At 46.8% G+C, this 11,333-nt stretch overlaps 3 protein-coding genes across 4 annotated transcripts in view; all 3 read right to left on the bottom strand.

Annotated features, from left to right (window-relative positions):
* The window catches only part of HOXA3 (homeobox A3), a 130,666-nt gene that overhangs the window by 116,126 nt on the left and 3,207 nt on the right, over nt 1–11,333 (bottom strand). The window contains exon 1 of one of the 2 annotated variants that reach the window (XM_085631627.1): nt 1,508–1,648. The exons of the other annotated variant lie outside the window; for it this stretch is intronic. The gene's annotated coding sequence lies outside the window, so the exon portion shown is untranslated. Of the gene's footprint in view, nt 1–1,507; nt 1,649–11,333 lie in introns of those variants that run through there. 2 annotated transcript variants of the gene reach the window in all.
* HOXA5 (homeobox A5) lies at nt 2,366–4,700 on the bottom strand. Its single transcript, XM_085631639.1, has 2 exons — nt 4,059–4,700; nt 2,366–3,344 (listed from the first exon to the last, which is right to left on the bottom strand). The coding sequence occupies exons 1-2, from the start codon at nt 4,693–4,695 to the stop codon at nt 3,097–3,099; spliced, it is 885 nt and encodes a 294-aa protein (XP_085487765.1). The 5' UTR covers nt 4,696–4,700; the 3' UTR covers nt 2,366–3,096.
* Nucleotides 6,352–8,069, bottom strand: HOXA6 (homeobox A6). Its single transcript, XM_085631642.1, has 2 exons — nt 7,415–8,069; nt 6,352–6,626 (listed from the first exon to the last, which is right to left on the bottom strand). The coding sequence occupies exons 1-2, from the start codon at nt 7,851–7,853 to the stop codon at nt 6,352–6,354; spliced, it is 714 nt and encodes a 237-aa protein (XP_085487768.1). The 5' UTR covers nt 7,854–8,069.

Here is an 11,333-nt window from a genome sequence, read left to right as displayed (position 1 = left end):
CCGCCCCCTGATTAAACATAAACGAGATAATTAGCAAAAAGTAACAATGCTGCTCCGTGGGGCTACGCGTCCTCCCTTGCAGATAGCGGCATCGGCGGTGATATGTCATGAAAATTAACGATGCTTAGAGAAGGCGAGAGCGCGAGGCGCTTACAGCCCCTCCACTTCGAGGCGTGTGTTTATAAGTTCAAAAGTTTACAGCGTGCACTTAAAGGGCATTGCGAGGGCTCTTAGGTGATGCTCGCTTAATGCCCAGATATGAAATTGTACACCTGATAATGCGCACTGGAAGTCGAAGGGAACGTGGCAGGAAGCTGGGACGATAGATGGAAAGAACGCTAGATAGATAGAACGCTGGCTAGATAGATAGATAGAACGATAGAACGATAGATAGATAGATAGATAGATAGATAGATAGATAGATAGATAGATAGATAGATAGATAGATAGATAGAACGATAGAACGATAGAACGATAGATAGATAGATAGATAGATAGATAGATAGATAGATAGATAGATAGATAGATAGATAGATAGATAGATAGATAGATAGATAGATAGAACGACAGATAGATAGATAGATAGATAGATAGATAGATAGATAGATAGATAGATAGATAGATAGATAGATAGATAGATAGATTTAATCAACACAGGTGGTGAAAGATTAACCAGGCAAGACTTCGAAGGAAATGGACAGTGTGTTATATGGCACAAAAAGGAAAGAATTCCCCACTGTCCTTTCACTCCACAGTGCAAATTCAAAGACTGGTGTTAAATGCGGCCATAAAGTGCATTGTTTAGTGATCACGCTCCGGTGAGAAGCCCTTTTATGTCGGGGCACAAAGCTGAGGCCTCGTCAGCGTTTGTTCGCCAAGAGGCAGCCATTAATTGGGCCATAAAACTCCAAGAAGCCAGACTGGGTTCCCCCGCTCTCTTTGATGTGCTACAGCGTGGTGGGCATGCCTCGGATGGGAGATAAAAAGAGATAGCCCTGCTCTTTGAAAACACAGCTCGCAAACTCACAACTGCAGCCAGCGCAACTACAACAGCGCATCTGCTGTGCTTTTCCAAAGACGCGGCCCTGGTGCTGCCACAAAAGCATCTTTGAGTTCGCCAGGCCAAAGAAGCAGGCTAGTTAAGTGCCAACACCCACAGACTCACTCACTGGCACATTCGGGTGTTTGAATGCAGCCTGTATGCTGCTTGAGTGCCAAAGGGGCACCGTACACATGCAAAGTCACCGAAAGCGGAAGCCATCACCCCCCCTCCCCCACGCTTGTTAGTCCACAACTTTCCCCCATCCCTCCTCCCAGAACTACGTCTCACCAACTTTTTGTAAATCTTTCAATATACCTGCAAAACAACCGCGGCTGCAAGTGAATAAAGTTTACATCACAAAAAAACTCCCTTCAGCAACAGTCTGCCTCTTCCCTGTGACCTCTAAGAAGGTCACAAAAGCCGCTAGAGCCGAAGGGGGCGTAGGAAACGGACATCCAAACTTACCTGGAGTGGCAGGGAGGCTTTCCCTGAAAGTTGTGAGAACCGTGGGCACCGCACCCTTAACCACCACCAAACGGGCTACTCGAGTGGCCACCAGGGCCGCAGATGCCGCTTGCAAATCAGGCGAGCTCAGTCCGGCGTCACTGACGATTATATGTTGTGCGGACTATAATGCTGGACGTCAACTCCCCGGGACCATAAAACTTACTTTATGGCCACCACGTGACGTTTTATAGCCAGTCAGCCTATCTGTCCGCGCCCTGGATGATTTTACGAGCTAATTCAAGACAAAACCCTATTCATTTGGCAAGCAAATGTCATATAGCCGGAACTCGGCTTATAAAGTTTACTGTTTTATAACTTTTGGGGAAGGCGTTAATGTAAGCCGCCCGTATGGGGGAGAACCATTTCCGTGCTGCCACAGCCTCAGGAGAGTCCCCAAAGCAGCTCCGATGGAGGTAAGCTACTTTTAACTCAAGAGAGACAGGCAGGGATGGGGAAATGACAATTTTGGACGTTTTGAAAGGGTGATGTTAGTTTTAGATTCCCTGTTACTTAATTTAGGTGCATTTAATTTCAATATTTTTTTAACAATGCTATTTGTAGCTTATTTAGATTTCTAGCTTTTCAGAGTATGAAACAATTAATTAATAGATTTTTAAAACGTGCACTTTCACCTTCTCAGCCTGACTTTATTTCTGCTGCTTATTTTTGGGCACTCGCTTAACTCGATTACTGCACACCACGACACTCTGCTAGTAATATTATGGCAAAATTCTGGACTAGATTGATAAAAACCTAAACCAGACCAACTGACATGTCCCACAGCACACACTGTAAAAATCAGATTACAAAATAGTTACAATAGAAAGTTTATTTTTGTTGTTGTTGCTTCCAGTCAGTTTTTTAATAATAAAAAAAAAAAATCAAATACAAAAAAAGCTTATCACATTTCAATTAAACAGCCAGGGTTCGACTATATATTTTTTCAACTTTATGCGCAAACCATACATCACTGAAACTGCGCTTATAAGAGCCACTGTCTAAAGAGTTCGTGCAAAGTTCATACAAAGGCACAGCAAAGGACACACTGCTCGGAGACACTGCTTTCCGTCACAGAAATACTAATCACAACACAATGGTACACGGACAAGGCGCATTGAAACCCTTGCCTGTACAACGGCGCTAGGTACACGGAGAATCCATAGGTAGTTTCGAGTCATTTTCTGACAGCTTGTAGCTAGTTAGACATACACAATTTCATACACATATACACGTTTAGTAGGTCGAGAGCATCACATGACGTTTGTACTAAACATGGATTTATTTTTTTTACAGTTACTTCAAGTAACACGCTTCGCTTCATATATAAATAAGTTAAAACATGTAAGTGCCAAGACAAAGGCATTCGAAAACAAAACAAACATACAAACAAAAAAAAAAAGATTTGTACAACAGCCGACCTACACAGGGGAAGAATGGGGTCGGGGTTGAGGTGAGGGGGCACGGACCGGGACGTTCTTCACAGAAGTAACACTAGGTAGTATTAGAGTCCCCTCGGCACTGGCGCCGGGGCACGAGGGCAGACACACTCAGGGGCGGAAGGCCCCCCCTGCAGCCATACTCATGCTTTTCAGTTTGTTGTCTTTCTTCCATTTCATGCGCCGGTTCTGGAACCAGATCTTGATCTGCCGCTCGGAGAGGCAGAGCGCGTGCGCGATCTCGATCCTCCGCCGGCGGGTCAGGTATCTGTTGAAGTGGAACTCCTTTTCCAGCTCCAGGGTCTGGTAGCGGGTGTAGGCGGTGCGCGCCCGCTTGCCCTCGGGCCCCCCGATGTTGTCTGTGAGGGAAAGGAACACGTTAAGTTGGAGTCAAAAAGTCGCCTGCCTACAGGTTCCCAATAGCAGCACCTGCACGAGGAGGGAAGGGTGCCTTCCTTCCCACAAATGCCCACCCGTGCCCTGGCAGGATTCAACAAGTATTATATCCTGTAAAACAGTGGAAGGGAATGCGGTTTAGTTTGTAAAGTGTATAGTTGTGAAGCCTTCTGGACGAGTAGCCGTGGAAAGCCAGCGGAACTCGACGCCTTCCAACTGGTCGAAAAACCAACATGTTGGAAGAGTTTTTACTTCTTAACTGTCACCGCTACAAACTACCAAAGCACGCCCATGGGTGCTGCTTCTGTAGACCGTGGGCGACCCCCATGCAACATGCCAACTGTGCATGCAACCCGCCATGCAGCCTGGAAGAGGCGATTCAAAATGGCATATGCAACCTGTTCTACAGTTCTACCATTCGAAGTCATTTTAGGCAGGCTCTGAGACACCCCCTCACATATATGCAGTGTTCCCTACGATACTGCGACAATGCAAAACCCAGGACGCGGCGCATTTCTTTCCCTTTCCCTAGTCTAGAGGCTTGAGATATTTTTTAACTTTCCCCAGAGTGTGGGAAGTGGGCGCCAAAGCTCGGGGTGTCTTTCTAGCGCCTGTATGCTGCCGCAATGGCCTCGCAGGGACCCCCTGAAATAAAAAAGAGGTTTGGCGTTATTTACCATGGCTTATGTGCAGTTTTCTCATCCAGGGGTAGATCTGGGGCTGTGCTGCTGACGCCGCCGCTGAGCCTGGACTCTGACCGTGCTGTGAACTCGCCTGCTCGCCGCCGGCCGTCGGGTCTTCCTCAGTCCCAGAAGAGGCGCCCATCCCGTCCCTGCTGCTGCTGATGTGGGTGGCGCTGCTGTTGTGAGTGCTGCTGGAGTGAGACGAGCTGCCGGCGGAGTTCACCAGGGCGGTCTTGCCCACCACCCCTAGTCCCGGGTGGCTCTCGGTGGTGACAGCGGTGGGAGAGGTTGCCCCTGCCACAGCGGCGGCGGCACTGCAGGGCAGGGGGTCGGGTGGAGCCGGGGAAGAGGTGGCAGAGGGCTGGTTGTACCTGGACTCCGCCGCGGCTGCAGAGCTGGCATTGCTGGGCGGGTAATTTCGTGCCCTCTCACTGGCACCAAAGTGGTTGGAGGCTGTCCGCCCCACGCTCAGATCCATGCCATTGTACCCGTAGCCGTAGCGGCTGGAATGCATGCCTGCCGGCTCCCTGTAGGGCTCGCTCACCGTGCCGGGGTCTCCATAATTGTGTATCTGGTAGTCCTGGCCATTGGAATAGCGGCCGCAAAATGAGTTTACAAAATACGAGCTCATTTGTTTTTTGATATGTGTGCTTGATTTGTGGCTCTGGGTCGTTTTGTGCGTCTATAGCACCCTTGCACAATTTATGATGAATTATGGAAATGACTGGGACATGTAGTTGCTTCTCTCCCTACGTAGGCGCCCAAATATGGGGTACGGCTCGGAGTCACGTGCTTTTGTTGTCCAGTCGTAAATCCTGCCTAGTGACCTCTAGAGGTAAACTCGCGCAGTGTCGGGAGGCGGCTGGGGGGCGGGAGCGCGCCCGGGAGCGCGCGCGCGCCGCCTGAGAAACTTTGGCTCGGGCTCTTGCGCCACCTGCTGGACACCAGGCGACTTTCTCTTTCCTCTTTTTTTTTTTCTCCCCCCAAGCCAGGGGTTGTTGAGGGGCCGGGGTCGAATTGAGGTTACTTCCCATTATAGGAAAAATTACAGCATTTCCCTCGGAGTGTCATTAGGGGCGACCAAATGCGCTGCCTGTCAGCTGCGGTGTGACAATAACAGGCCAATATGAAACATGCCGCCAATATGTTTCGTTGTTTTTTGCGGTTTTGGTAGCACCTACCGATTTACAGCCTTTTTCCCTTAGAAATAGGCATACATACATATATACGTGTATGTATACATTCAGAAGTAGAATTTGCACGGGTATGACGCGCTTTAAATAAGGGGAAAAAAGCAACAAACGAGTGCGAAAATTCTCCCGGTCTGATTCTACAGCTGATTGGAAAAAACCGAGGTCTCTACACCAACGTAAAATCCTAAAATCCGTCTGAAATAGGAATATGGGGCGATAAACTCACACCGAAACCGAACCGTGTTTACCTCGCCCTAGGAGGGTTTATTTGAAGTACACGATAATTCCTGTAGCTTAGAATATTTCGGGATTTTGCAGGCAGCGGTCTGGGCTACACTCTCCAACCTGTGTCTGCTCTGCTGCGAGAGGAGATCGCCTCCATTTTAAGGGCAATTTCCTCATATTTCATGATGCCAGTCAACAATGGACCTCTTAGCTGGGAAAATATTGACATTTACAGGCACCTGTATTGTATGGATTTTGGGTGAAAATATTTGACTTGAAATAGCCAGTTTTTAATCAATAAGATATGGGAGAAGGTACCATACCAGCCGACAGCAAAATAGAAGGTAAACATTGTTTACATTTCCATTTTTTACTTTCCGGTTTGCTCGACTGTTTGGGCGTATTTAACGCAGCACATTAGTGTGTTTTTGCCAGGTATGTCCTTTAAAGCCGCGTGTCGTGGCAGCGTCAAATGTAAACAAAGAGGCATGGGATGGATTTTGCGTGACTGGCCGGAAAATATTTGTCGTGAAAATAATTACTTCTTGAAAGTACAGTCAGTGATCAGCTCGGGTGCTCTGCTACAAACTGAGCAACATATATGACCATAATAGTTCCATGTCAACTACTTTTTTTTTTCGCGAAGTCGGACATTGCGATACTAGACCGCGCACATTCTATCTACTTTTACGCGGAATCTAACACTGCACAGTACTCATCTCTAAACTCCCCTCCCTTGTTTTTTAGAGCTCTACGGCTGGAGTCAAAGTCCTGGAAATGTAAAAAGGGATGAAAGAGTCCGCATCCGAATTCCAAAAAATGTACATTTAGGGCCAGCCGCAGGGGGTCCCAGGCAGGCCTGTTCACCTTTACTGGGGGGTGCCGAGCTCCCCCGGCGTGTCCACCTTGTCTTCGCTGCTGGGCTGGGTGGAGTTCGCCAGTTTGCTCTCTTTTTTCCATTTCATGCGCCGGTTTTGAAACCATATTTTAATCTGTCGTTCGGTGAGGCAGAGGGCGCTGGCAATTTCGATCCGCCGCCTCCTGGTGAGGTACCGGTTGAAGTGGAACTCCTTCTCCAACTCCAGGGTCTGGTACCTGGTGTAGGTCTGTCTTCCTCTCCGCCCGTGCACCCCATAAACAGAAGCTGCAAAAAAAATAATAAAAAAAATACAACACAGTGATTAAAAAAAGGGCCACACAAAGCATCACAAAACCCCCTGGCCCTATATCTTGTGGGGCAGCTCTACACTGCAGAATAGGCTGCCCTATAAAACAAACCTACACTAAGCAAGATCAGTTTCCCACTTAATGTCGCATCACTATGTCATAGCACCCTACTACACAGAGTCATATTTCAAAACAGCGCCCTATAACTGTGTGCTGCAGCCACTGTATTCCCCCAGTTGGAGCAAGACGAACTTTGACGTATATTTATTTCACATTGTACTTTTAAGAACGTCCCTGCAAAGGACTGAAATAGAATATCCTTAATTTAACTGACAATTCTTTCATTTAAATGACAGATAAGCCGTCATTAAATGGCGTTGTTGCCCACTTCAAACCTACTCCAAAAATGCAATTGAATTATTGTCAATTTGTGATATCTTGGGGTAACCCCTACTCAGCTACATGAAAGTATTGGGTGTAAACATGAATTACACGTAAGTTCTATATGACTTCAATGTCGATATAGCATCAGGCCCCCAAACTAGGGATATTTAAGCATCCAAATATCAATTATAGAGTCACCTTTCTGTTAAAATTAATTATTCACTTTTGGGTTACTTGAGTGGCTTGATTTAGGGGCGCTATTTGCCTAGGCTTGGAAGTGGGAGCTTTCTGTAACCACGCACGTGCATTTCCCTTTCCTGCCTGTGGAATGACTGCAAAGTTATTGGTTGACAAACAGGTTAAGGTGTCGCAGAAACTCACCCGCACAGGAGTTCACGCGCTGCATCCAGGGGTAGACCGGGCTGCCGTACTTCCGGTCGCCGCAGTCTTCGCTGACACTTTTGCTCTGCGCGCCATCCGGCTTGTACTGCTGTTCGGGTGAAAAGTGCAGGTACTCGGCGTGACCCCGCTGCTTGCCACTGCCCGTCGGAGACTCGCCCGGCGCTTCCTTCTCTGGGTAGAAGCAGGACGCCCCATACTCATAAGGTCCTCGGTTACAGGCGATAACTGCGTTAGACTGCTGGTAGAAACAAGGTGAGGAGGGGTAGGTTTTTTCCTGGAACGTCGAAGTCCCATAAGAAGCTGGGAAGTGCCTGAGCGCCTCGTAGCCAGATGGGTAGAGTGGAATCTGCCCCAGGAAGGAGTCCTGGCCATTGCCAAGGCTACCAGGGAAAGTGCCATTGACGAAATAGGAACTCATTTGCTCGCCCACTCTGCGGCTCCCAGATTTGTTTTGTATTAGTATATGTGGCTGTATCTATTAGAAGTCACCCAACTGGTTTGTTTCTGGATGGCCGAGCGCCAAAACCGACAGCAGCACGCGGAACCAGCTGATCTGCGGCTGGCCAATGGCGAGGCGCCTGCCTCTGGGAGAGCCCCCGTGGGACTGGAGGAGTGAGCAGGCAAAGTTACAGACCCGCCAGGTGCCTGGAAGTTGGACCTCAGCTCTGCTGTGTCAGAGTCGCAAGTGTCGAGCAGGCAGTGTGCTGGGCTGTGTGTCTTTGCGGACACACACACACATCACCCCTGCTTGGCAGCTATCAGCATAGTACATGGGCGCCCACGCCCACTTCTTGTGGGCACCCGCCATGATGACTTTTGCGCTTGTGTGGGTGAAAAAGGCAGGATCAGGATACATTTGTGTGAGTATGTTTGTGTGTGGATGATTCTGTGTGTAGAAAATGCAAGGCCAGGATAATGAGTGTGGGTGTGTAATAGAAAAAGCAAGGCCTAGGCAATGTATGTGTGTGTGTGCGCGTGTGTGTGCATTAAAGGGAAAACCAGGAGAGATGTCTCGGTGTGAGTGTGTTGTGTGTAAAAGGCAAGACCAGGAGAAATATCTATGTGGCTGTGTATGTAAAAGGCAAAGACCTGGGATAAAGGTGTGTGCGCCAGCGCGCAAAAGGCGATATACCTGCGTGTGAGTGCCGAAAACACAAGACCAAGAGAAGTGCGTGAAAGGGTCTTTTGTGCGCTTGTGTTTAATTGTAGACGCAAATAACAAGGTTCAATATGAGAAAAGATACATTACGACATAGACACGTTTGTGTATTCGTAATAAGTGCCTGTACTAACAGACAGGCATAATATGTGGCGACGAGGGCCGCTCACACCGCCGTGCATTGGTACAACTTTACGTACCAGTAAAGGCGAGAACATAGGTACGTACATGCGTGGCTACATACAATGTGTGTGTTGTATGAGTGCTACATTGTGTGTGTGTGTGTGCCCGCGTACCCTGGTTCAGATAGTCAGAGAGATGAAAGGCTTCCCCGGGTTGTTTACATTTCTGCACATGAAAGGGATGCCTTGGTGTAAAACACCCGCCATAAATCCACCGCCGGGAAGGCTGCCAAGGGACCCGGCCGTGCACACAAACCACAATTATAAAGCCTGCTGTACTTTGCGGAATGCGGCAGCAGGAGGGGTTTATTGCACCGAGGTTTGTGCCTGCCAGGGTATAACATGTCTGCGCACAGTCAGACCCCATTTGCTGGGCCATGACGAGTCTTCCAGCTTGAAACTGGACACTCCCCACCCCTTCCTCTACTCTAGTGTCCACACAGAACCACAGCAACACTTTGGTGTCACAGATATTTATACGCAACAATATCACACCACAACGGGCCTCTCCGAACAGAACAGGCCAGTCCACTCAAAATAACCAGCGGTACGTTCTTTTCAGAGCAGATTGCATTATAACACAACTTCATTCACACCTTCTGTAACAAGGCGACAATCCTGTCTATTACATTTTCTAGAATAAACGTGTTCCTACGCCAGCGCCTAAATCTTGCGACGTAATCGTTTGTGACGCAGGAAAACTTTACAAAATCCAATTTGACACAAAACATGTTCAAGTTTCCGTCTTAAACAGAGGTGTGTATGCAGCTCCTAGGCCACCCGCATAATTGCATACTGTCCTATGCGGCATAACTTTTTTATGGCACTTTTTGTTTATAAACCAGGCAGGCGCCTGGGGATCACTGGAAAGTTACACCACGTTCAAGCACAGTAAAAGGGTACAATATACCTACACCTTAAAATGTGAGCGACTAGGGAAGCACCGGCTTCGCTGTGTTTTCCGTGCCTAGATTCCGTGCGTAAATTTGTAGTTGCTAAATGGGTCGACCATTACATCACATTCAGAGAAAAAAATAACCTTCCCACCAAAATAAAAATAATGGCCAATATTCCACTAAAAGAAATAATATCACACTAAAAGTAATAAAGCCCATCATTCCACCAAATGAAAAAAAATAATGACCACTATGACACCAAAAGTAACAATGACCATCATGCCACCAAAACAAAATATAATGACCATCATGCCACCAAAACAAAATATAATGACCATCATGCCACAATCAGGAATAATAACTACCCCACCCAAAAGAAATAATGACCATCATGCCACCCAAAAAAAATATAATGACCACCATGCCACAATCAGGAATAATAACCACCCCACCCAAAAGAAATAATGACCATCATGCCACCGAAAAGAAGAAGAAAATTACCACCGTGCCACAGTTAGAAATAATAACCACCCCATCAAAAGAATGACCGTCACACCCAAAAGAAATAACCATCACACCCCAAAAAATAATAATAACAATCCCACCCAAAAGAAATAATAACCATCCCACCAAAAGAAATATTAATAATCGCGCCAAAAGAAGGTAATGACCATAATGCCACCAAAAGAAATAACGGTCATTCCACCAAAAGAAATTAGGCCAGACCTCCGAAGGGAATATTAGCCAGACCAAAAAAGGAAATAATAAACAGACGCTCTTTCAGAGTTGATGTAATTTTGCTCTGACTTACAGGTAGGTCGAGGAGGACGGATCTAGGTTTTTAGTTTTATTTTTTTTATTTGTCATTGTGTTAACGCTGCCTTTCGGCTGCTTCATAGATCTAACCCTGGTTTGATGTGAGAGGAGGGATTTTGTAAAAAGTTCCCAATAAAGTAAACATGCAGACATTGGCGACTCTGTGTTACAATCGCACAAACGGCATAATTAATTGGAGAAAATAATGGATTTGAACACAGGGATATTTCCGTTTCGCCAAAAACGTTGACCACATTCCGCAAATACATTGAAGCAGGTGATGTTTACGGCAGATAGGCTTGGAAATTCCATTGATGTGTGCAGATATCATCATAAAAGGGCCTGGTCGCCATTTTGTCTGTGAAGAGAGTTTAAAGCAGGAGGCGCCTGGACTAGTCCATGACGTAGACACGTCTTGTGAGTGCACACGGACACCGGGGACACGGCATGCACAAAGCCACTCCAGGGTTCAACAGCCTGGACATGTTGTTCAATAAAAGGTTCTAGGTTCGTGTACACTAGGAATGTTGCACTGCGTCAGAGAGCTTAAAGATGTGCACATTTATAAACACCCCTGCGGAGTGAATTGTTCCAGATTAGTGCTCCTCGTGCGTTACTATATTTTCATTTTTGAATGTTTGCTTCTGCAGGGATGTCGATCATCATTAAAACTCCCAATAATAATAATTCAATTTTTTTTGATAACTCTTACTTCCTCACTGTACGGTAAACCACAGAAGGGAAAAAAACAATACAATGGCGTATTCAACTGGCATTCATTGTTGTATGTTCCTTGCTAATTCTGCGTCTTTTTTTAACATAGGATAGGAATTATGTCTGCGTCA

Source organism: Triturus cristatus, chromosome 10 (genome assembly GCF_964204655.1).
Source record: "Triturus cristatus chromosome 10, aTriCri1.1, whole genome shotgun sequence".
In the NCBI taxonomy this organism is placed as follows: Eukaryota; Metazoa; Chordata; class Amphibia; order Caudata; family Salamandridae; genus Triturus; species Triturus cristatus.
Note: the sequence above shows the minus strand (reverse complement) of the source record. Positions and strands in the feature narration are given on the sequence as shown.

Excerpts from the sequence above, each read along its gene's own strand:
- HOXA5 (XM_085631639.1), bottom strand. The coding sequence starts at position 4,695 with ATGAGCTCGTATTTTGTAAACTCATTTTGCGGCCGCTATTCCAATGGC. Across the intron at positions 3,345-4,058 it reads AAAACTGCACATAAGCCATG|ACAACATCGGGGGGCCCGAG; the intron begins GTAAATAACGCC and ends TTTCCCTCACAG.
- HOXA6 (XM_085631642.1), bottom strand. The coding sequence starts at position 7,853 with ATGAGTTCCTATTTCGTCAATGGCACTTTCCCTGGTAGCCTTGGCAAT. Across the intron at positions 6,627-7,414 it reads GCGCGTGAACTCCTGTGCGG|CTTCTGTTTATGGGGTGCAC; the intron begins GTGAGTTTCTGC and ends TTTTTTTTGCAG.